This window comes from Heterodontus francisci, chromosome 5 (assembly GCF_036365525.1).
Source record: "Heterodontus francisci isolate sHetFra1 chromosome 5, sHetFra1.hap1, whole genome shotgun sequence".
Classification (NCBI taxonomy): Eukaryota; Metazoa; Chordata; class Chondrichthyes; order Heterodontiformes; family Heterodontidae; genus Heterodontus; species Heterodontus francisci.
In genome coordinates, this window is record NC_090375.1 from 67,178,030 (window position 1) to 67,199,476 (window position 21,447).

Here is a 21,447-nt window from a genome sequence, read left to right on the forward strand (position 1 = left end):
AAAAATCCTACCCCAGCTAAAACAGCACTCATCTTAATGAACACAAAACTTAAGCAAAAACTAAAAAAATCCTGGATTGGCTAGCTCTTTCCAATAAGTCTGAATCCATTTTACTGCTGATTTACTGGCTCATAAATTGTCATCTATTGAAAATCTTTTTGGATATGTGTAATATTTTACAAGAATGTGTAATGCAAGCAAGGACTTATGCAAGAATAGTGTTGAAAATGTCAATCCATTTGCATAGGTATGAATTCATAAACTACTGGAAGGCTTTCGTAAAGAAACTATCTAGGGGTTTCTCTCTATTGATTTTCAAAATGGATTAAGTGAAATTATCACGTTGATCGAGCAACCATCTCCATTTCCCTACAGAACTGTTTCGTAAAAAATAAAATTGTTTACAATTTCTTAGTTGTGCAAATTCAAAAACAAGGTGTTCTGGTTGGAAAGGGCCCACTTAGATAAATCCAGTTTATCTTTGGCCAGCTGCTTCTTCTGATCAAGGGTCAGTCCTCCCTGGTTCTGAATACTGGCCCCTATGCAACAAAAATCCTTTTGAAGTTCAGTTCTCGCTTTGAAACTAAAATAGGAATATTTTTTAATCACACCTTTTTAAGAATATAAATTTGGTTATTTCTTCCGTTGTAGTTATTAGCTCACCCTCTAATGTAGAAGATTGATGGATTCTTTTCACTCAAGTGTGACATGCTAAGTTATGGAAGCCTAATAGAATGTTATCGTTTATTGTGAGGGGAATTGAATACAGAAGTAGGGAGGTTATGCTTCAGCTATACAAGGCATTGGTGAGACCACATCTGGAATACTGTGTACAGTATTGGTCTCCTTATTTAAGGAAGGATGTAAATGCGTTGGAGGCAGTGCAGAGAAGGTTTACTAGGCTAATACCAGGAATGGGCGGGCTGTCTTACGAGGGAAGATTGGACATGCTAGGCTTATATCCACTGGAATTTAGAAGACTAAGAGGCGACTTGATTGAAACATACAAGATCCCGAAGGGTCTTAACAGGATGGATGTGGAAAGGATGTTTCCTCTTGTGGGAGAATCTAGAACTAGGGGTCACTGTTTAAAATAAGGGGTCACCCATTTAAGGCAGAGATGAGGAGAACTTTTTCCTTTGAGGGTCGGGAGTCTTTGGAATTCTCTTCCTCAAATGGCGGTGGAAGCAGAATCTTTGAATATTTTTAAGGCAGAGGTAGATGGATTCTTGATAAGCAAGGGGATGGAAGGTTATCGGGGGTAGGTGGACATGTGGAGTAATCAGTACATCCATGAACTTATTGAATGGAGGAGCAGGCTCAAAGGGCTGAGTGGCCTACTCCTGCTCCGAATTCGTATGTTCGTATAGTCTGTAATGCAAGTTGAAACAAAGATCCATATATGGTATTCTGATGCAGGTTCCTTTTTTCCCTCTTGCAGGACATTTCGCTGATCTTGACGAACTCAACTGAGGGACCCAGTTCCGATCTGGAACAACTGTCCAATTCCCTGCCAAATGGAGAACTTCTGTCACAAATATGTGACAGTTTCTTGCAAACACTAGCCAACAGTGAGACTACATATACCACAGTACTTACCTGTCTCAGGACCATGATGTTTTTAACAGAACATGAATATGGGTTTTTCTATTTGAAGAGGTAATGGTATTCAAAACATTTTCAAAGCTTTTACTTTAAACCTTTTTAGACTACTAAATAGAAGAATAATATGCTGGGGATTTGATCTGAGTAAGTCCCCACTAAAATGAGTAATGTTGTCCTTATTGAAAGAATTGTGGCTTTGCAATAATTCAGTACTAAAATGATAATCTTCTGATCTTGTTGAGCATAATGAATGGCACACATTATTCTACACGTCTCTGTGCCTATACCATCCAAACACTTCAAAAGACCAGTCTGAATTCCAAGTTAGGTCATAGGACAGTTTATCGCTGGTTTACTTAATGATTCTATTTGAATTTCAGTTGGTGATCCAATATCAGATAACTTGTAGAATGCTTTTTGGATAATCTGAAATCTGTCATACAGATTTGCGCAGTTCTAGGCCACAAATAGAAAGATTGTAGAGAGCAGCCGAAGTGCTAGATAAGATCATGGACCATGGCTTTGATATAGCATTGAACTTGGTTACTTGAAGCCAAAGCATTAATTGTATAGTTTGAAATACTATTTGCAATATTCATTTGGAGAGATTGACCAAATAGAAAAATATTAAAATATTCTTTAATCAAATGTGTATTTTCTAACATTATGGAAACTGCTTTCAACTGGTCCATTACCTTGAAATTTATGGCCTAATTTGTGATTGCCGGTGTAGTTTTTGGTATGGTTGTTCCATTGGTAAAAGGTGACGGTTATGCACTTTTAGACTCTGCACTTGAACAGTTTGCTGAATCATCTGTTAGTGATGCCAAATATTTCTCCGGGGTCTGGTGGTGTACTTACAAACATGTTTCCATCATAGGATCATAGGAAATAGGAACAGGAGTAGGCCATTCAGCCTGTCGAACCTGCTCCGCCATTCAAACAGATGTTGGTTGATCATTTTTCCCCACTATCCCCATATCTTTTGATGTAATTAGTATCCAGAAATCTACCTATTTCTATCTTGCTCAATGATTGAGCTTCCACAGCCCTCTGGGGTAGAGAATTCCACAGATTCACCACCCTCTGAGCAAAGAAATTCCTCCTCATCTCGTCTTAAATGGTTTGCCCCTTATTCTGAGACTGTGTCCCCTGGTTCTAGACTCACCAGTCAGAGGAAACATCATATCCCCATCTACTCTGTCACAGCCTGTAAGGATTTTGTAATTTTTAATGAGATCACCACTCATTCTTTGAAACTCTAGAGAATACAGGCCCAGTTTCTGCAGTCTCTCCTCGTAAGACAATCCCGCCATCCCAGGGGTTAATCTGGTGAACCTCCGTTGCACTCCCTCTACAGCAAGTATATCCTTGCTTGGATAAGGAGACCAAAACTGTACACATTACTTCAGGTGCAGTCTAACCAAGGCTTTATGCATTTGCAGCAATACATCTTTACTCCTGTACTCAAGTCCCCTTGCAATGAAGGTCAACATACCATTTGCCTTCTTAATTGCTTGCTGCACCTGCACACTTTTAGTGACTCATGATCAAGGACACTCAGGTCTCTTTGGACATCAACACTTCCCAACCTCTTGCCATTTAAGAAATACTCTGCCTTTCTGGGTTTTTTTCTACCACAGTGAATCACTTCACAGTTATTCACATTATATTCCATCTGCTATGTTCATGCCCATTCACTTAGCCTGTCCAAATTCCCTTGAAGCCACCTTGCATCCTCCTCACAACTTACATTCCCAACTAGTTTTGTGTCATCAACAAATTTGGAAATATTACAATTTGTCCCCGTATCCAAATCATTTATATAGATTGTGAACAACTGTGGCCAATCACTGATCCTTGTGGTACCCCACTAGTAACAGCCTGCCATCCTGAGAATGACCCATGAGCTCTAATTTTGTTTACTAACCCCCTATGTGGGACCTTATCAAAAGCCTTCTGAAAATCCAAATACAGCACATCCACTGGTTCTCCTTTATCTATGCTACAAGTAACATCCTCAAAAAACAGGTTTGTCAAACATGATTTCCCTTTCACCAATCTATGTTGACTTTGCCCAATCATATCATTATTTTCCAAGTATCCAGTTATCTCATCCTTTTATAAGAGATTCATATGTCTTTCCACCAAAATTATGTACATGGATGTCTTGTTTCCTTTGAAAGCATTATCTCTGCTATAGTTGATGGCTAAACTTACTCTTGTATTAAGTAAGGGTTTTTTTAAACAGCTGTTTTCTCACCCACTCAGTTTTTTCTTCATATTAATTATCACCTGCACTCATCATCAAAGTCCATTTGCTTTTTGCTAATGTTGTTCAAATCTCATGTCTCTGTACTTATAATTTCCAGTTCTTTCATTGTACACTGACTGGAGGCACTACATCTTCAGCTCATCCATACCATTCAAAGGGGCAGTGAGAATCCTGTCAATTCTTCAAAGACACAGGGCTTGCTTTTACTTCTGGGGCAGGAAACAGAAGTTAGGACTGTGTCCGGGTCCCAAACCTGCCCCTGAGAGGTAAACAGTCAAATGGGTTTCTCACTGGGGCACCCTCTTAATTGACATGGAGTCAGGTTCTCCATCCATTTAAGGGTGATGGGAGGCCTTGTAGCTTGAAAGGAATAGCAGGTGATAGAGAGGGCACTTCATTATGGAGGTGCCATCTCTCCAACTTTTTAAAATGTTTAATTAAAGAATAGATTCAGCAGCCAGGCCACCACTATGTTGGGGGAATCCCTTGACAGGGAGGCCTGTGCCTGCTTTTGCACCAAGGCAGTCAGGGAGGGCCTCTCGGTCTGCTTGAAGTGCTGCCCCTACCCACCACCCCCCCTCCCAAGCCTGATGCTGGGTGCTCATGTCCAGGCACTTCAGCTGGCCCCCACCAGTGCGGCAAAACTGGCCCTTTGCGAGCCTAATTGGCTACCCGCTATGTGCTGGCGGTATTCCTGCCAGCCCCAATCTCACTTCTGCAAAAATGGCCTGGAGACAGGATGGAGCCAGGAAACTGGCACACTCGGTGGGGCTAATTTTCGGTCCCGCCCACCTCCAAACCTGACCCCGGCAGGGACCGATGAATTCAGCCATAGTGTCATCATACTTTAGTTAGTCTATCCAACTGAAAGCTTTAAAAGTTGTTTCAAGGTTTTCATGGTGGGAGCAGTATGTTGAGAGACAATTTTTGAGTTATACACCATGTGAATTTGCTCTGAAAAGAGCAGTTAACTTAAAGGAGAGGCGTTCTTAGGAGAACTAGTAGGCCTTGACATTCCGAGCAACATGCTCTGCCCATCGTCTGGAGAAATGAAAGCTGATAACTTTTACTTCAATAGATGCACCCTTAGATCTTTATCACAGCAGTGATGTAATGGGGAGGCAGTGGTAATGTCACTGGACTAGGAATCCAGAGACCTAGGCTAATGCTCAAGGGACATGGGTTCAAATCCTGCCATGGCAGATGGTAAAATTTGAATTCAATTAATAAATCTGGAATTAAAAAGCTAGTCTAATGATGGCCATGAAACCATTGTCAATTGTTGTAAAAACCCATCTGGTTCACTAATGTCCTTTAGGGAAGGACACCTGCCTTCCTTACCTGGTCTGGCCTACATGTGACTCTAGACCCACAGCAATGTGGTTGACTCTTAAATGCCCACTGAAATGGCCTAGCAAACCATTCAGTTGCATCAAAACTGCTAGGGATGGCCAATAAATGCTGGCCTAGCCAGCGACACCCATGTCCCATGAACGAATAAAAAAAAAACATTTTTGGCATTATCTTCTCTCACCTCAAATAGAAATCCCACATCTCCTCCATCATAAATCTGTCTCCAAGAAGCTTAGTTTTCTATTTTGTCCGAGGTATTTCTTTTCCTTTCAAAAACTTTGTGTTCTCAAGTCTGTCCTTGATTTTTTAAGGCTTTTCTGTGGTCTTTTTCTGTCTCCTTGATAGGATGCAAGAAAAACCATGTCATCTACTGGTCTCATCTCTAGCTCCCGATCTTTCTCTCCAACTGTTGCAGCCTTTCTTTTCATCTTCTATTTTACTGCTGCTATTATGGTCGCTGTTTTTTGGAACTTTCTTTGCATGTTCCTTCTAATTTGATTGCTGTCTAACATTTTGTACCAAGAAGCACCTCTGCTATTCTGATAGCTGATTACTCCTTGTTCTTTGTATTTTTGCTCCATGATGGGTGGCTGTTGGTTTTGCCCTCCCTTTTCTCCATTACCAACCACCTGGTTAAACCCATCCCTCCCCTGCCCATCGCCCTCATTTCCAGCAACAAGCATAAGGAGCTCATGGACTTCTTTGATACCATCCAGCCAGATGCCTCTGCTAAACCTCCTCTTTCCCTTGTCTCTCCCCCCCCCCCCCACCAAGCCAACCTCCTTCAAGGCTTCCCTCTACCCCAGCCTCACTCCCCATCTTACTCTAGATTTGCCACAATCCTTTTCCATGATACCGGGCTTTTGTTCCTTTGACCTCAATCCTGTTGAACTGCTCACCACTCAACTTTCCTTCCTGGCTCCTTTACTGGCTCACATTGGAAGTAGTTCCTCCTCCTCTGGTACTGACTCCTCCCTTTCAAAATGCCTGTCGTCATACCCTTCTCAAAAAAAAACCTCACCCTGAACCCTTTTGTCCTTGCACACTGCCACTGCATCTCCTCTCCAAAGTCATTGGATGTGATGTTTTCTCCCAAAGTTGTGCTCATCTTTTCTGCAGCTGTTTGAATCTTTCCTATCAGTTTCTATCCCTGCCCCAGCACTAAAAAGGGACGAATTAAAATTACAAATTGCATCCTCTGTGATTATGGCTGTGGCGCACTATCCCTCCACATTATTCTTAACCTCTCTGCAGCTTTTGACACAGTCAATCACACCATCTTCCTCCAAAGCCTCCTACATCGTCCAGCTCTGTGGTACTGCCGTGGCTTGGTTCCACTCATCCTTATCCATTTGTAACCAGGGCCCGATAATTTCAGATTTGTGAGTACTGCAGGTGAAGTTCTTCAAAGTAATCATTTTAGGGAACTAGCTATTCAGAAAGTAAGTGAAATAAATGCCAGAGTTTAAAGAAACATTAGTAAAGGTTTAAAGCAATCCAGAGACAGCGCTTCCTATGGTGAAATAACAAATTATACACTGGAGGAATATGAAAATTCTTTTTACAACGAGGAGCGATTTAGAGGCAAACCTTCCATTCCTGGTTATATTTACATGTTTCAGCTCAGGAAGACCAAGAGTGTGCTCTTATTTCTTTTTATATATGGTTTTGACACTGAAGTGTGATGCCTGGAGTACGATGGGGCACTATGACCCCGTAGAAACACTCCACAAAATCCACACAAAATCCTTCCCCATAAATCACAACCTTTGTATAAGATGAGTGTAAATATTACAAAACTTGTATCACCAAAACTCTTAGCTTCATTTGTGCTGGTGCCCACAAATACATTTTCTATGCTTTTTTGTTTCAACCTGCAAATTCATATTAGCTGTTGCTCTGTTTCATCAGTTCTGATACTTGAATGACAATTAAGTCCCTTGGCTTCCCGTGCTGATTTTAAACTCTTACCGTGTCTATCCTGTTGTGTAACCTTGGATTATAAATCATCAGTGGGATCATTTGAATACACACTGGTTCAGGAGTGGAATGGAGACGAGCATATCTGCTGCAGCACAGTACCACGAGTTGGCACTGGTAGTGTGTTACTGTTGGGTTAATTGTGCATGGAGAAATTGCTTCACTTGGAGGAAAACTTGAGCAAAGCTAGGACTTGTGTATAAGGCAATCCCAATCAGGGACACATTTCTAATGTATGAGAATATATACAGTACTAAATCTATTTGCATATTCAAATTCTAGTATATGTTTATTTTTTGTGTTAGCCAAGAACTACTAGGCAAAGTGAACTCTTATTTTACAATTGCTTCTTGGATCAATTTTAAAAAAGAACATTTATTTTTGAGAAATGCTGGAATCACTCAGCAGGTCTGGCAGCATCTGTGGAAAGAGAAGCAGAGTTAACGTTTCGGGTCAGTGACCCTTCTTCGGAACCGTTCCGAAGAAGGGTCACTGACCCGAAACGTTAACTCTGCTTCTCTTTCCACAGATGCTGCCAGACCTGCTGAGTGATTCCAGCATTTCTTGTTTTTGTTTCAGATTTCCAGCATCCGCAGTATTTTGCTTTTATTTATTTTTGAGATGTGGACAATACTGACATGGCTGCATTTATTACCTATACCTAGTTGTCCTGAGAAGGTGATTTTGGCCTTTCTCCTTGAAATGCTGCAATCCTTGTAGATGGTGCCCCCACGATAATCTTAGATTGGGAATTCCAAAAAATTGAACAAGTGTTGCTGAAGGAATGTGAAAATATGTCCAAGTTAGGATGATTTGTGTCTTGGAGAAGATCTTGAAAGTAATGGTGTTCCCATGACATTGCTGCTCTTGATCTCAGTGGTAGTGAACATAGATAAGAGGTTGTTGTTGAAGTAATTTTGGTGGGTTGCATATGTAGATAATATGTACTGCAGACACAGTACGCTGGGGGTGGTGAGGATAGGTAGTGAGTCAAATGGTAAAAGAAACTGCTGTATCCAGAACTTTTAAGAAACTTTTCTTTAAAAAAAAAAATTAGAAGCAATAAGTTGTATTGTTGTCGAGGAACTTAGCCGCAAGGGGATATTTCTGCTACCATCTTCTTCTGGTAAATGAACAATGGGCTAGCTTCAAAGAAGAGAGTTCGGGCACAGTCAAGATATGTTCCCTCGAAGGGGAAAAGTAGAGCAAACAAATTCAGAGCTTCCTGGATGACAGAAGAGGTAGAGATTAAGATGAAGAAGAAAAAATGTACTTATGACAGATGCCAGGAGGAAAATACTATTGAGAACCAGGCTGAATGTAGAAGGTCCAGAGGGCAAGTGAAAAAGCAAATAAGAGAAGCAAAGAGAGAGCATGAAAAGAGACTGGCAGCTAGCATTAAAGAAAATCCCAAAGTTTTCTATAGGCATATAAATAGTGAAAGGGTGGTAAAAGGAGGAGTGGGGCCAATTAGGGACCAGAAAGGGGATTTACCCATGGAGGCAGAGAGCATAGCTGAGGTATTTCAAAAGGCATTTGATACAGTAACACACAACAGACATGTGAGCAAACTTGTAGCTCATGCAATAAAAGGGACAGCAGCAACGTGGATACGGAATTGGCTGATTGACAAGAAACAAGTAGTAGTGGTTAATGGATGTTTTTCGGGCTGGAGGAAGGTTTGTAGTGGAGTTCCCCAGGGATCAGTGTTGGGACCCTTGCTTTTCCTGACATCTATTAATGACCTAGACCTTGGTGTACTGGGCACAATTTCAAAGTTTGCAGATGATACGAAACTTGGAAGCAGGAGGATAGTGTAGAACTTCAAAAGGAGGTAGACAAATGGGCAGACAGGTGGCAGATGAAGTTCAATGCAGAGAACTGTGAAGTGATTCATTTTGGTAGGAAGAACATGGAGAGACAATATAGAATAAAGGGTACAATTCTGAAGGGGATGCAGGAGCAGAAGGACCTACATGTATATGTGCATAAGTCATTGAAGGTGGCACGACAGGTTGAGAGCGCAGTTAATAAAGCATACAGTATTCTGGGCTTTATGAATAGGGGCTTAGAGTACACGAACAAGGAAATTATGTTGAACTTGTATAAGACACTAGTTCTGCCTCAGCTGGAGTATTGCGTCCAATTCTGGGTGCTGCACTTTAGGAAAGATGTGAGGTCATTGGAGAGAGTACAGAAAAGATTCATGAGAATGATTCCATGGATGAGGAATTTCAGTTATGAGGATAGGTTGGAGAAGTTAGTACTGTTTTCCTTGGAGAAGAGGAGGCTGAAATGTGATTTGATAGAGGTATTCAAAATCAGGAGAGAGTCAATAGAGAGAAACTGTTCTCAAGAACGAGAGGGCACAGCTTTATTAGTTAAATATTAGTTAAGAGAAGCAAAAGTGACATGAGGAAAAACTTTTTCACGCAGCAAGTGGTTAAGGTCTGAGAACGTGGTGGAGGCAGGTTCAATTGAAGCATTCAAAATGGAATTCGACGGTTATATGAAAAGGAAGAATGTGCAGGGTTACGGGGAGAAGGCAGGGGAATGGAATTGAGGGAATTGCTCTTTCAGAGATCCAGTGCAGACACGATGGGCCAAATAGCCGCCTCCTGCACTATAACGATTCTTTGATTTTGTGATTCAACCGTTACATTTCAGGGCTCTCACTTCTGCCAGATTGGTAGCAAGGCCCATGCTATTAAGAAACACTTTTATGTTGTCATTCTGCCTTGTTCTGAGTCTACCTCTTGGCCTCTTCCAAGTTGGTTGTGGTTTGGTGGTAAAGATCTGGTAAGATCGGACTTGGGGTGGCGCATGAGGTGTTTATGTCAAAGGAGTTGGTAACGGGCATTTAATTGAAGCAGTGGTGGAGGATAAGTCGGGTTGCGTACATTCTTATTTAAGGTTTGTCTTGAGGCTTAATCTTTAGCAGTGTGTGAAGCGATCGAGAATCAAATCCATCAATTTGCCTATTCATTACTTTAGTGCTTATCAACATTACTGAGCTATATGTAAATATGACTATTGCTAATGTGTGTTGTGCCATACCTTGAGGTTACGATGTGTTCGATCTCCACAAACTAGAGTTCATTGCAGAGCTTGCAAGTACCATAAGCCCGTGGCAAGGAGGAAAACACAGTGGGCGGCGCAGTGGTTAGCACCGCAGCCTCACAGCACCAGCGACCCGGGTTTGATTCTGGGTACTGCCTGTGCGGAGTTTGCAAGTTCTCCCTGTGACTGCGTGGGTTTTCGCTGGGTGCTCTGGTTTCCTCCCAAAGCCAAAGACTTGCAGGTTGATAGGTAAATTGGCCATTATAAATTGCCCTTGGTATAGGTAGGTGGTAGGGGAATTGAGGGAAGGTGGGGATTATTGTAGGATTAGTATAAATGGGTGGTTGATGGTTGGCACAGACTCGGTGGGCCGAAGGGCCTGTTTCAGTGCTGTATCAATAAATAAAATTAAAAAAACAGTCTCCATTGTGAAGAAATCATGCTGTCTGAGTAGATGAGTTGTGTCGTTGGCCAGGATTTTGCGGTCAGCAGTGAACGAATGGAGCTCACTGTTCATTATGTTTATGACTTTTGTTCAGCAGCTGTCAGAGATCCATTTCAGCCATGTCCCCTCTACAGGGGATTTGGGACCTGTGGGAGCAAGGCAAGCCAAAAGTGTTTCTCTTCAACCAGTCAGATTGAACAATACTGACTGAAACATGCAGAGAGGGAACAAAAAATGGAATTAAGACCAAGAGACGAAAGAGAAAGTTAGGAAAAAAATCATTTTAATTTTTGAATCTCCAACGATTCACTTAAACTTGAATGGACAAAACCCTTACTATTCCAGAAAACCAGTTAGTGAATGATAGAACTGGAGCCGATCTTTACTCAGTTTATTTACAGAGTGAAACATTACAAGCATACACCTCTTAACTCAACCACACCATAGTTTCAGTAAGTGTGCTCAAACCTCATTTAATGCTCTCCACCTGCTTATAATTAATATATAATTGATATACAATTAACAGTTAGCATATATCTAGTGGGTAAGTACTGCAACTTCACACCCTTAGTGTGTTTGATTGCTGAGTATCTCAGAGGTAATGGTACAGCGAAGCAAATTGGACAGCAACTTCCTGATGTCTGCATTTAATTGTGCATGTACAGATGCTGTCTGATTTGCTCAATAATAACGGTGAGTGCTGATAGCTTTATCATTATTAATACCGCGAAGTCCCGGCCAATGATCCTGCCGTCTTGGATGGATCTTCATCTATTGTGATATCTCGTCCTAGTGATTGCACTTTCGCCTTGTGCTAGATTTTTAGGGCTCTGGTGAGGGTGTCCACAGATTCCTTGCCAAGACTGCTCCCATATCCACTTTCTCTTTTGAGCATGATGTTGTGAACACCTGATGAAAATAAGTTTGGGGTGAGAATACTGCTTTGACCTACTCTGATTTAAACTTGAAAAGTTCAGAAAACTTTCTGTCGATGTGGTCCTCATTTTCAGCACAAAACTGTACTGTGAATCAGAACTATTATTATCAGACAGATAGAAAACAAAATTGCTTATAAGAAAATGCGAAACTCTAACTTTGGAGACAGCTTTAATTAAAAGAATAAAGGCTGTATCCCCAATCAGTCTGAAAGATGACAGAAAAGTTAATACTATAAATTTGTTTTATAGTTTTCCTATGTAATTTCTCTGCAGAATTTTTCTTTTTTCACTTGTGGGATGTGGGCGTTGCTGGCTAGGCCAGAATTTATTGCCCATCCCCAATTGCCTTTGAACTGAGTGGCTTGCTAAGCCATTTTATGAGTCAACCGCATTGCTGTCTGGAGTCACATGTAGGCCTGACCAGGCAAGGATGGCAGATTTCCTTCCCTTAAAGGACATTAGTGAACCAGATGGGTTTTTACAACAATCGACAATGGTTTCATGGTCATCGTTAGACTAGCTTTTTAATTACAGATTTATTATTTGAATTCAAATTTCACCATCTGTGATGGTGGGATTCGAACCCATGTCCCTTGAGCGTTAGCCTGTGCTCTGGATTACTAGTCCAATGACATTACCACTATGCCACCACCTCCCCAATTGCAAGGAGGTAGATTGGGTTTCTTTTGCAGTAGACTGTATGTAAAATGTATTAATTGGCAAAATATCACACCAGGAAATTTTTCTTCTTCCTAATCTCTTGTTACATTAGTGTCAACAACGATGATTCATTTGTTTTTTCAAGTTAGTAGAATTGTGCCAGAGGCTGATAACTGCTTTGACAAAATCATACGCTGAATAAGGGATTAATCATATAAGCCTGTTTACTTTTGGGGTGGAGAATGTACCTTTCATAAAAGGATGATTTTCTGTTTAGAGGGATGATAAAGCAAAGACAGGAGCTTAATTTAAAATTTTGTGCGTTTGAGAAAATTAGGACTCTGACTTTTAAAAGTAACCATTCCAGATTTGAAGTTCAGCATTCCATATTTTTGTCTGATGAACTTTCTGCTTTGAAATCTATTCATATGCTGTAGGGTCAGCCTGGTTATCCAGCTGGTCTCAGTAGAATTTGTGGTGATTGCTTTGGGCTTTAATTATTTTTTCTGCCACACACACACACATGCTCGCGCGCTTGCGCGCTCTCTTCACTTGGAAAGTGAAGCATTTTGCTTTTATGCGCAAAGGATTTTGGATTGGCTTTTCATGCCTTTTAGTTTTCCTGCAGTGTGCAGCTTTCATGCTTCTGTCAGTGTTTAACTCTCTGCCTTTGGTATCTAACCCAAAAGAGTAGGTGAAATATGTTGTCTGATGGAACTGTTCTGCTCTATATTGTAATGATAAAAATCTAGGATCTAGTAGGTTCTTTTTTCTGACTTGGCTATTAATATTTTTAATAGATTTTCTTTTATTAAATCACAAGTTCCCCAGATTTCATGGAAATTCAGTGTTTTACTAGGCTTTGTTAGCGTAGTTTAAGATTAAGTTAATTCTTTCTTTTGTATTAGAAGAACTTAAAACAATTTATGTAGTGTTTTAATGTAGAACAGTATCCCAAACCACTTCACAGAGGTGCAATCATAAAAAAGGTTGCCGAGCCTAAGAGGGAGCTATTAGGAGGGGTGACCTAAAGCTTGGTCCAAGAGGTGAGTTTTAAGGAGGGTCTTAAAAGAGAAGTGGAGAGGTTGAGTCGTCCAGGGAGGGAATTCGACAACCTGGAACAGAGGGCAAGAGAGGGTTACCAAGATAGGAAGGGACATGTTATGAAGGGATTTTAACAGAGAATTTTAAATGGAAGCACTGAGAGCTTGGGAAACAATGTAGGTCAGGAAAGACAGAGAAGATTGGGTGAGTGGAACTTCATGTGGGATAGGATATGGGCAGAAGAATTTGGATGAGTTGAAGTTTCGGATAGTGGAGAATGGGAGGCCTGCCAGGGGAGGATTGGAATAATTGAGTCTGGAAGTGACGAATGTATGGATGAGGGCCTCAGCAGCAGATGGAACTAATGGTGGACAATGTTAGGGATGTGGTAATAGGTGATGTATGAGATGGAGAGGGAACCATTTAAATGTCAGGTAATATGGGGCCAGGAGGGAAGTTTTGTAGTCAGCACTTCAGTGGGAATGGGGTTATGGGAGGAGGACGTGAGTCTGTTGGAGGAGATGAGCTCAGAGGAGGATTATGCAGAGATGGGAAATCAGAAAAAATGGACCAGGGAAGGTGGCCTGGAGGGACGTTTGTCTTGGTGGGTAAGAAGATTTGGGGGTAAGCAGGAGAGGCAGTTACAACAGCTGGTCAACCTTAGCTACAGTTCAGGAGCTACTGCTAGGAGTCTGTGTCCCCTCCCTCTGCCAAATTAGTTTAAACTCCTCCCAACAGCACTAGCAAACCCGCCAGCAAGGATGTTAGGTCCCCCTCTGGTTCAGATGTAGACCGTCCCGCTTGTACAGGTCCCACCTTCCCCAGAAACGGTCCCAGTGGTCCTGGAATCTAAAACCCTCCCTCCTGCACCAACTCTTAAGCCACGCATTCATCTGTGCTATTCTCCTATTTCTATACTCGCTAGCACGTGGCACTGGGAGCAATCCAGAGATTACAACCCAAGAGGTCCTGCTTTTTAGTCTGCTGCCTAACTTCCTGAATTCTTGATGCATGACCTCATCCCTCTTTCTACCAATGTCATTGGTACCAACGTGTACCATGACCTCTGCCTTATCACCCTCCGCCGTTCGGTGACATCCGGACCCTGGCACCAGGTAGGCAACACACCATCCTGGAGTCACGTCGACAGCCACAGTAGCGCCTTTCTGTTCCCCTGACTTTAGAATCCCCTATTACTATTGCTCTTCCTCTCTTTCCCCCTTCCTGTGCAGACAGGCTGCTTGTGGTGCCAGAAGATTGGTTCTGTCTGCACTCCTTGGAGGAATCAGCCTCCAAAATGGAATACCGATTTGCAAGTGGGACCCCGGGGGACTCCTGAACTACCTACCTGATACTGTTGGACTGCCTGGTGGTCACCCATTCTTTTCCTTCCTCAAATCACTTCAGCTGCGGTGTGACCACCTCTCTTAACGTGCTATCCATGATGCTGTCAGACTCGCGGATGCTCCACAGTGTTTCCAGCTGCCGTTCCAGCTCTGAAACCCGAGCTTCCAGGAGCTGCAGCTGGACGCACTTCCTGCACACATGCTGGTGTTGGGGACTGGAAATGTTCCCGGATTCCCACATGCAGCAAGAGGAGCAAACCACAGCTTTAAGCTCTCCTGCCATGATGAAACCCTTTAAATTTAAAACTTTAGAAGACTATTAAAATTTTAAAAAACAACTAAATCTTGCTAAAATAATGACTTGCAATTCAATCCAGCTTGAAAAATACCCACCAGGACTTGCTCACCAGTCAGCTGTGCTCTGTGGAAACTCTCTGCTCCCCTCACACTCTTTGAGGACAGGTAGGAAATGAAAGGAGCTCCTTGCTCCCTCCTCACCAAACTCCGTCAGGAGTTAAGGAGAGGGTTGCAAGTAAAGATGAGATGCCGGAAATTATCTTTGCTTTCCAAGCTGATTCTAGAGTACAGGGTAGTTCTGGCAGAGGAGAATGAAGTCCAGTAGCACTTCCTACAGTCCAGGCACATCTTGTGGCTGATGGCCAAATCATTTGTGTGCCAGATAAGCTCGCGTCTGCACTGCTTGTGCTTGAGGGAAGAAAGATGGAGGCTATACCTGAGGGAACAACTAGGAAAGGAGAGAAAAGGTCTTACTGGGGCCAAGGGCACCAAAAACAAAAGCAATAGGAGTTAGGAGTGGACATTATGGCCCCTTGTACCTGCTCTGCCATTCAGTATGATCATAGCTGATCGTCTACCTCAACTCCACTTTGCTGCCCTCTCCCCATATCCTTTGATTCCCTGAGAGGTCAAAAATCTGTCTATCTCAGCCTTTAAATATATTCAATGATGGCACATTCACAACTCGCTGGGATAAAGAATTCCAAAGATTCACAACGCTTTGAGTGAAGAAATTTCTCTTCATTTAAGTCCTAACTGATCGCCCTTTATCCTGAAACTTGTGCCCCCTTGTTCTAGATTCCCCAACACGGGAAACAATGTCTGTGTCTACCCTGTCAAGTCCCTTCGTAATCTTGAATGTTTCAATGAGATCACATCTCATTCTTCTAAACTCCAAAAAGTAGACCCAGTTTACTCAGGCTCTCATCATAGGACAACCCTCTCATCCCAGGGACCAATCTAGTGAACCTCTGCTGTATTGCCTCCAATGCAAGTATGTCCTTCCTCAAATATGGAGACCATAGCGTGGTTGAGCAAATTGACAGCTGCAAATTATTGTGACAAATAGAATGGCATAGGCGAAGCAGTTGCAAATGGCTTGGGAGAGCTTTTTGCCCCCAAGAATAGTTGAGGAAGGAAGTGGGGTTGGAAAGGAGCAGTAGGGATGTGGGTGATGAGGGAGGCAAGGAAATGATCAAAGTTAGCCTTGTTGATGACTGAAACTATGGGTGTATCGCGGTCATGGGAAATGTTAAAGTTGAGGGGATGGTAATGAATATGGGTAAGAGTGTTTATTTGGAAAGAGGAGTCTTTGGGAGAACAAGAGGGTGATTAATTCAGAGAAGAGAGTGCAAGAGGAGCTGAGATGAGGAGTCAATCAGCGCAGGGACTGAGACAAAAAGACAGTTCGTGTCTCAGTGAAAACTCAGAGTGGGGTTTGGAGGGATCATAGCAGTTTGGACCAGCCACTTGATGGAAAGTATAGTTGGGCATGGAGAGTTCGGTAAAGGGCAAGGTGAAGCCACCAGTTAGATATAAATTTTAATTTAAAAAGCTTTCAAAATTATATCTTTCATAATGGTACCTAATTGGAAAAGAGGACTGTTCTGCTGTATAGTCATTTACAGCAGAGAAGGAGGCTAATCAGCCCATCGAGTCCATGCCAGGTCTCTGCAGAGCAATTCAGGCATTCCCACTCCCCCCCCGCTCATTCCCACTCCCCCCCCGCTCATTCCCACTCCCCCCCCGCTCATTCCCACTCCCCCCCCGCTCATTCCCACTCCCCCCCCGCTCATTCCCACTCCCCCCCCCCGCTCATTCCCACTCCCCCCCCCCCGCTCATTCCCACTCCCCCCCCGCTCATTCCCACTCCCCCCCCCCGCACATTCCCACTCCCCCCCCCCCGCACATTCCCACTCCCCCCCCCCCGCACATTCCCACTCCCCCCCCCCCCCGCTCATTCCCACTCCCCCCCCCCCCCCCGCTCATTCCCACTCCCCCCCCGCTCATTCCCACCCCCCCCCCGCTCATTCCCACTCCCCCCCCCGCTCATTCCCACTCCCCCCCCGCTCATTCCCACTCCCCCCCCGCTCATTCCCACTCCCCCCCCGCTCATTCCCACTCCCCCCCCGCTCATTCCCACTCCCCCCCGCTCATTCCCACTCCCCCCCCGCTCATTCCCACTCCCCCCCCGCTCATTCCCACTCCCCCCCCCGCTCATTCCCACTCCCCCCCCCGCTCATTCCCACTCCCCCCCCGCTCATTCCCACTCCCCCCCCCGCTCATTCCCACTCCCCCCCCCGCTCATTCCCACTCCCCCCCCCGCTCATTCCCACTCCCCCCCCCGCTCATTCCCACTCCCCCCCCCGCTCATTCCCACTCCCCCCCCCCCCCCCCCCGCTCATTCCCACTCCCCCCCCCCGCTCATTCCCACTCCCCCCCCCGCTCATTCCCACTCCCCCCCCCCGCTCATTCCCACTCCCCCCCCGCTCATTCCCACTCCCCCCCCGCTCATTCCCACTCCCCCCCCGCTCATTCCCACTCCCCCCCCGCTCATTCCCACTCCCCCCCCGCTCATTCCCACTCCCCCCCCGCTCATTCCCACTCCCCCCCCGCTCATTCCCACTCCCCCCCCGCTCATTCCCACTCCCCCCCCGCTCATTCCCACTCCCCCCCCGCTCATTCCCACTCCCCCCCCCCGCTCATTCCCACTCCCCCCCCCCCGCTCATTCCCACTCCCCCCCCCCCGCTCATTCCCACTCCCCCCCCCCGCTCATTCCCACTCCCCCCCCCCGCTCATTCCCACTCCCCCCCCCCGCTCATTCCCACTCCCCCCCCCGCACATTCCCACTCCCCCCCCCCGCACATTCCCACTCCCCCCCCCCCCCGCTCATTCCCACTCCCCCCCCCCCCCCCCGCTCATTCCCACTCCCCCCCCCCCCCGCTCATTCCCACTCCCCCCCCGCTCATTCCCACTCCCCCCCCGCTCATTCCCACTCCCCCCCCCGCTCATTCCCACTCCCCCCCCCGCTCATTCCCACTCCCCCCCCCCCCCGCTCATTCCCACTCCCCCCCCCCGCTCATTCCCACTCCCCCCCCCCCCCGCTCATTCCCACTCCCCCCCCCCCCGCTCATTCCCACTCTCCCCCCCCCCCCCCCGCTCATTCCCACTCCCCCCCCCCCGCTCATTCCCACTCCCCCCCCCCCCGCTCATTCCCACTCCCCCCCCCCCCCGCTCATTCCCACTCCCCCCCCCCCCCGCTCATTCCCACTCCCCCCCCCCCCCGCTCATTCCCACTCCCCCCCCCCGCTCATTCCCACTCCCCCCCCCGCTCATTCCCACTCCCCCCCCCCCCCGCTCATTCCCACTCCCCCCCCCCCCCCCCCCCCCCCCGCTCGTTCCCACTCCCCCCCCCCCCCCGCTCGTTCCCACTCTCTCCCCCCCCCCCCCCCCCGCTCGTTCCCACTCTCCCCCCCCCCCCGCTCATTCCCCGTGGCCCTGCAAGTTTATTTCCTTCAAGTGCCCATCAAATTACCCATTAAAATCATTATTGTCTCTGTTTCCACCATCTTCGTGTGCAGCAGGTCATTACCATTCGTTATATAAAAAAGTTCTTCCTCAGGTTGCCCTTGTACTTCTTGCCCAGAAACTTCAATCTCTGTGGCCCCTAGTCCTTGTTCTATCTGTTAATGGTGTTACGACCAAGGCGGGAGTAATGCACTGTTCATTCAGTCCCACTACTCCGCAGGTCATAGCATATTCATAAAGTTTCCTACCTACCGGAGAGTAGCCAAATTAAACACTATTTATCCTCCAGAATAAAGCACACCAAACCAGGTTTCTTTAAACAACAACAAAATTAACTATTTATTAATAAACTAAGTCTTAAACAATAATGAGATAAATCTGTATATATGAAAAGATTTTATAACTCCTTATTCTTCCTAACCCTCATGCATACACACATACATTCAAAAACCGGTTAACAGGGGAAAAAGGCTTTTTCAGTTTACAACTGTTTCTTAGGAATAACAAAATAATTGGGTTGTTATGGTCTAGTAGGATATTTCCGGGTTGGTGAGGTGTCCCAGAATCAAATAGTCGAATGCCACTCGAAGTCTCTCCAGGCGAGGTTGATCAACAATCTGTGATGGGTAGACTTTCAAAGCAATTTGTCTGCAGCAGGTGTCACACAGATCTTTCAGCAAAAGGGTGTAACAACAGGTCTACTTGGATTTTGAAGTAATAGTCTGGCAATTGAAGCTTTCTTGAGATTTCAAGATCTCCCAAAACGCAAGAGGCAACAGGAATCACTCTTGAGGCAGAGATTTTCCAGAGACTGGAGTCAATAGGAATTTGTTACCTTTCAAATTGCAGGGGCTTCCTCTCTGCCAAGCATTTTTCCTCCGCAGAGAGTAGCAACTCCTCTTTTCTTGGGTCTTTCCTCTCTCCAGGGGCCTTTTCCTCTCTTCAGGCAGAACACAGCCACACCTAAAATGTAGGATTTCCTTTTCCAAAAGAAGCAAGTCTTTTATAGCGAGTAGGTCTTTTTCTCTGGTCTGCAAACAGGTCCCAGCCAGCTCACTCACTGCATGCTGCTGATCCAGCCCACACTTTCACAATGCAAAGTGAAACTAAAACCCACAATCAAGTCATGTGACAGTCATAAATCTTACTGTCATTTCCGTGTTGAGCTGCTTGGAAACACGTGCCTTGCAGTCTTCACACTTCACTCAGTCCACAATTCAAATATCAGCTCTAAAAACATTTTTTGCAAAGAAAAATAGAAATGCTCATAACAGTGGGAATAGACTTTCCTTACCTAACCTATTTAAGTCCATCATAATCTTATATTATGGCATCAGGTGGCAGGACTATATCTCCAACACAGAAGTCCTTGAAGCGGCCAACATCCCCAGCTTATACACACTACTGAGTCAGCGGCGCTTGAGATGGCTTGGCCATGTGAGCCGCATGGAAGATGGCAGGATCCCCAAAGACACATTGTACAGCGAGCTCGCCACTGGTATCAGACCCACCGGCCGTCCATGTCTCCGTTATAAAGACGTCTGCAAACGCGACATGAAATCGTGTGACATTGATCACAAGTCGTGGGAGTCAGTTGCCAGCATTCGCCAGAGCTGGCGGGCAGCCATAAAGACAGGGCTAAATTGTGGCGAGTCGAAGAGACTTAGTAGTTGGCAGGAAAAAAGACAGAGGCGCAAGGGGAGAGCCAACTGTGCAACAGCCCCAACAAACAAATTTCTCTGCAGCACCTGTGGAAGAGCCTGTCACTCCAGAATTGGCCTTTATAGCCACTCCAGGCGCTGCTTCACAAACCACTGACCACCTCCAGGCGCGTATCCATTGTCTCTCGAGATAAGGAGGCCCAAAAGAAAAAAGAAAGAATCTTATATACTTCTAATAAATCTCCCCTCAATCTCCTTTGCTCCAGGGAGAATAACACCAGCTTTTCCAACCTAACTTGCAATTAAACTCCCATATCCCTGGAGCCATTCTGGTAAATCTCCTCTGCGCCCTCTCAAGGACCCTCGCATTCTTCCTAAAGTGTGGTGACCAGAACTGGATGCTGTACTCTAGTTGGGGCCTAACCAGAGCTTTATAAAGGTTCAGCATAACTTCCCTGCTTTTGTACTCTAAGTCTCTATTTATGAAGCCCAAGATCCCATCTGCTTTACTAACCACTCTCTCAATATGTCGGGCCACCTTCAAAGATTAATGCACATGAATCCCCAGGTCCCTCTATTCCTGCATACTCTTCAGAATGGTGCCATTAAGTCTGTATTGCCTCTCCCTATCACTTCTGCCAAAATGCATCACCTCACACTTGTCTGTATTAAATTCCATCTGCCACTTGTCTACTTATTTTTTTTTTTTATTCATTCATGGGATGTGGGCATCGCTGGCCAGGCCAGCATTTATTGCCCATCCCTAATTGCCCTTGATAAGGTGGCGGTGAGCTGCCTTCTTGAACTGCTGCAGTCCATGTGGGGTAGGTACACCCACAGTGCTAGCAGTTAGATACAACTGAGTGGCTTGCTAGGCCATTTCAGGGGGCATGTAAGAGTCAACCACATTGCTGTGGGTCTGGAGTTACATGTAGGCCAGACCAGGTAAGGACAGCAAATTTCCTTCCCTAAAGGACATTAGTGAACCAGATGGGTTTTTACAACAATCGACAATGGTTTCATGGCCATCATTAGACTAGCTTTTAATTCCAGATTTATTAATTGAATTCAAATTCCACCTTCTGCTGTGGTGGGATTCAAACCCATGTCCCCAGAGAAATACCTTGGGCCTCTGGGTTACTAGTCCAGTGATAATACCACTACACCACCGCCTCCCCCTTTCCCCTCTGTTTGCCTATCTGTCCTTTTGCATCCTCACTGTTTGCCACTCATCCAAGTTTGGTGCCATTGGCA

The 21,447-nt window shown here is 45.2% G+C and overlaps 1 protein-coding gene across 3 annotated transcripts in view; it reads left to right on the forward strand.

Annotated features, from left to right (window-relative positions):
• The window catches only part of virma (vir like m6A methyltransferase associated), a 152,825-nt gene that overhangs the window by 61,199 nt on the left and 70,179 nt on the right, over window positions 1–21,447 (forward strand). For all 3 annotated transcript variants that reach the window (XM_068031581.1, XM_068031582.1, XM_068031583.1), the window contains exon 16: window positions 1,442–1,659. In XM_068031581.1, coding sequence (XP_067887682.1) covers window positions 1,442–1,659 — 218 coding nt within the window. The remainder of the gene's footprint in view (window positions 1–1,441; window positions 1,660–21,447) is intronic.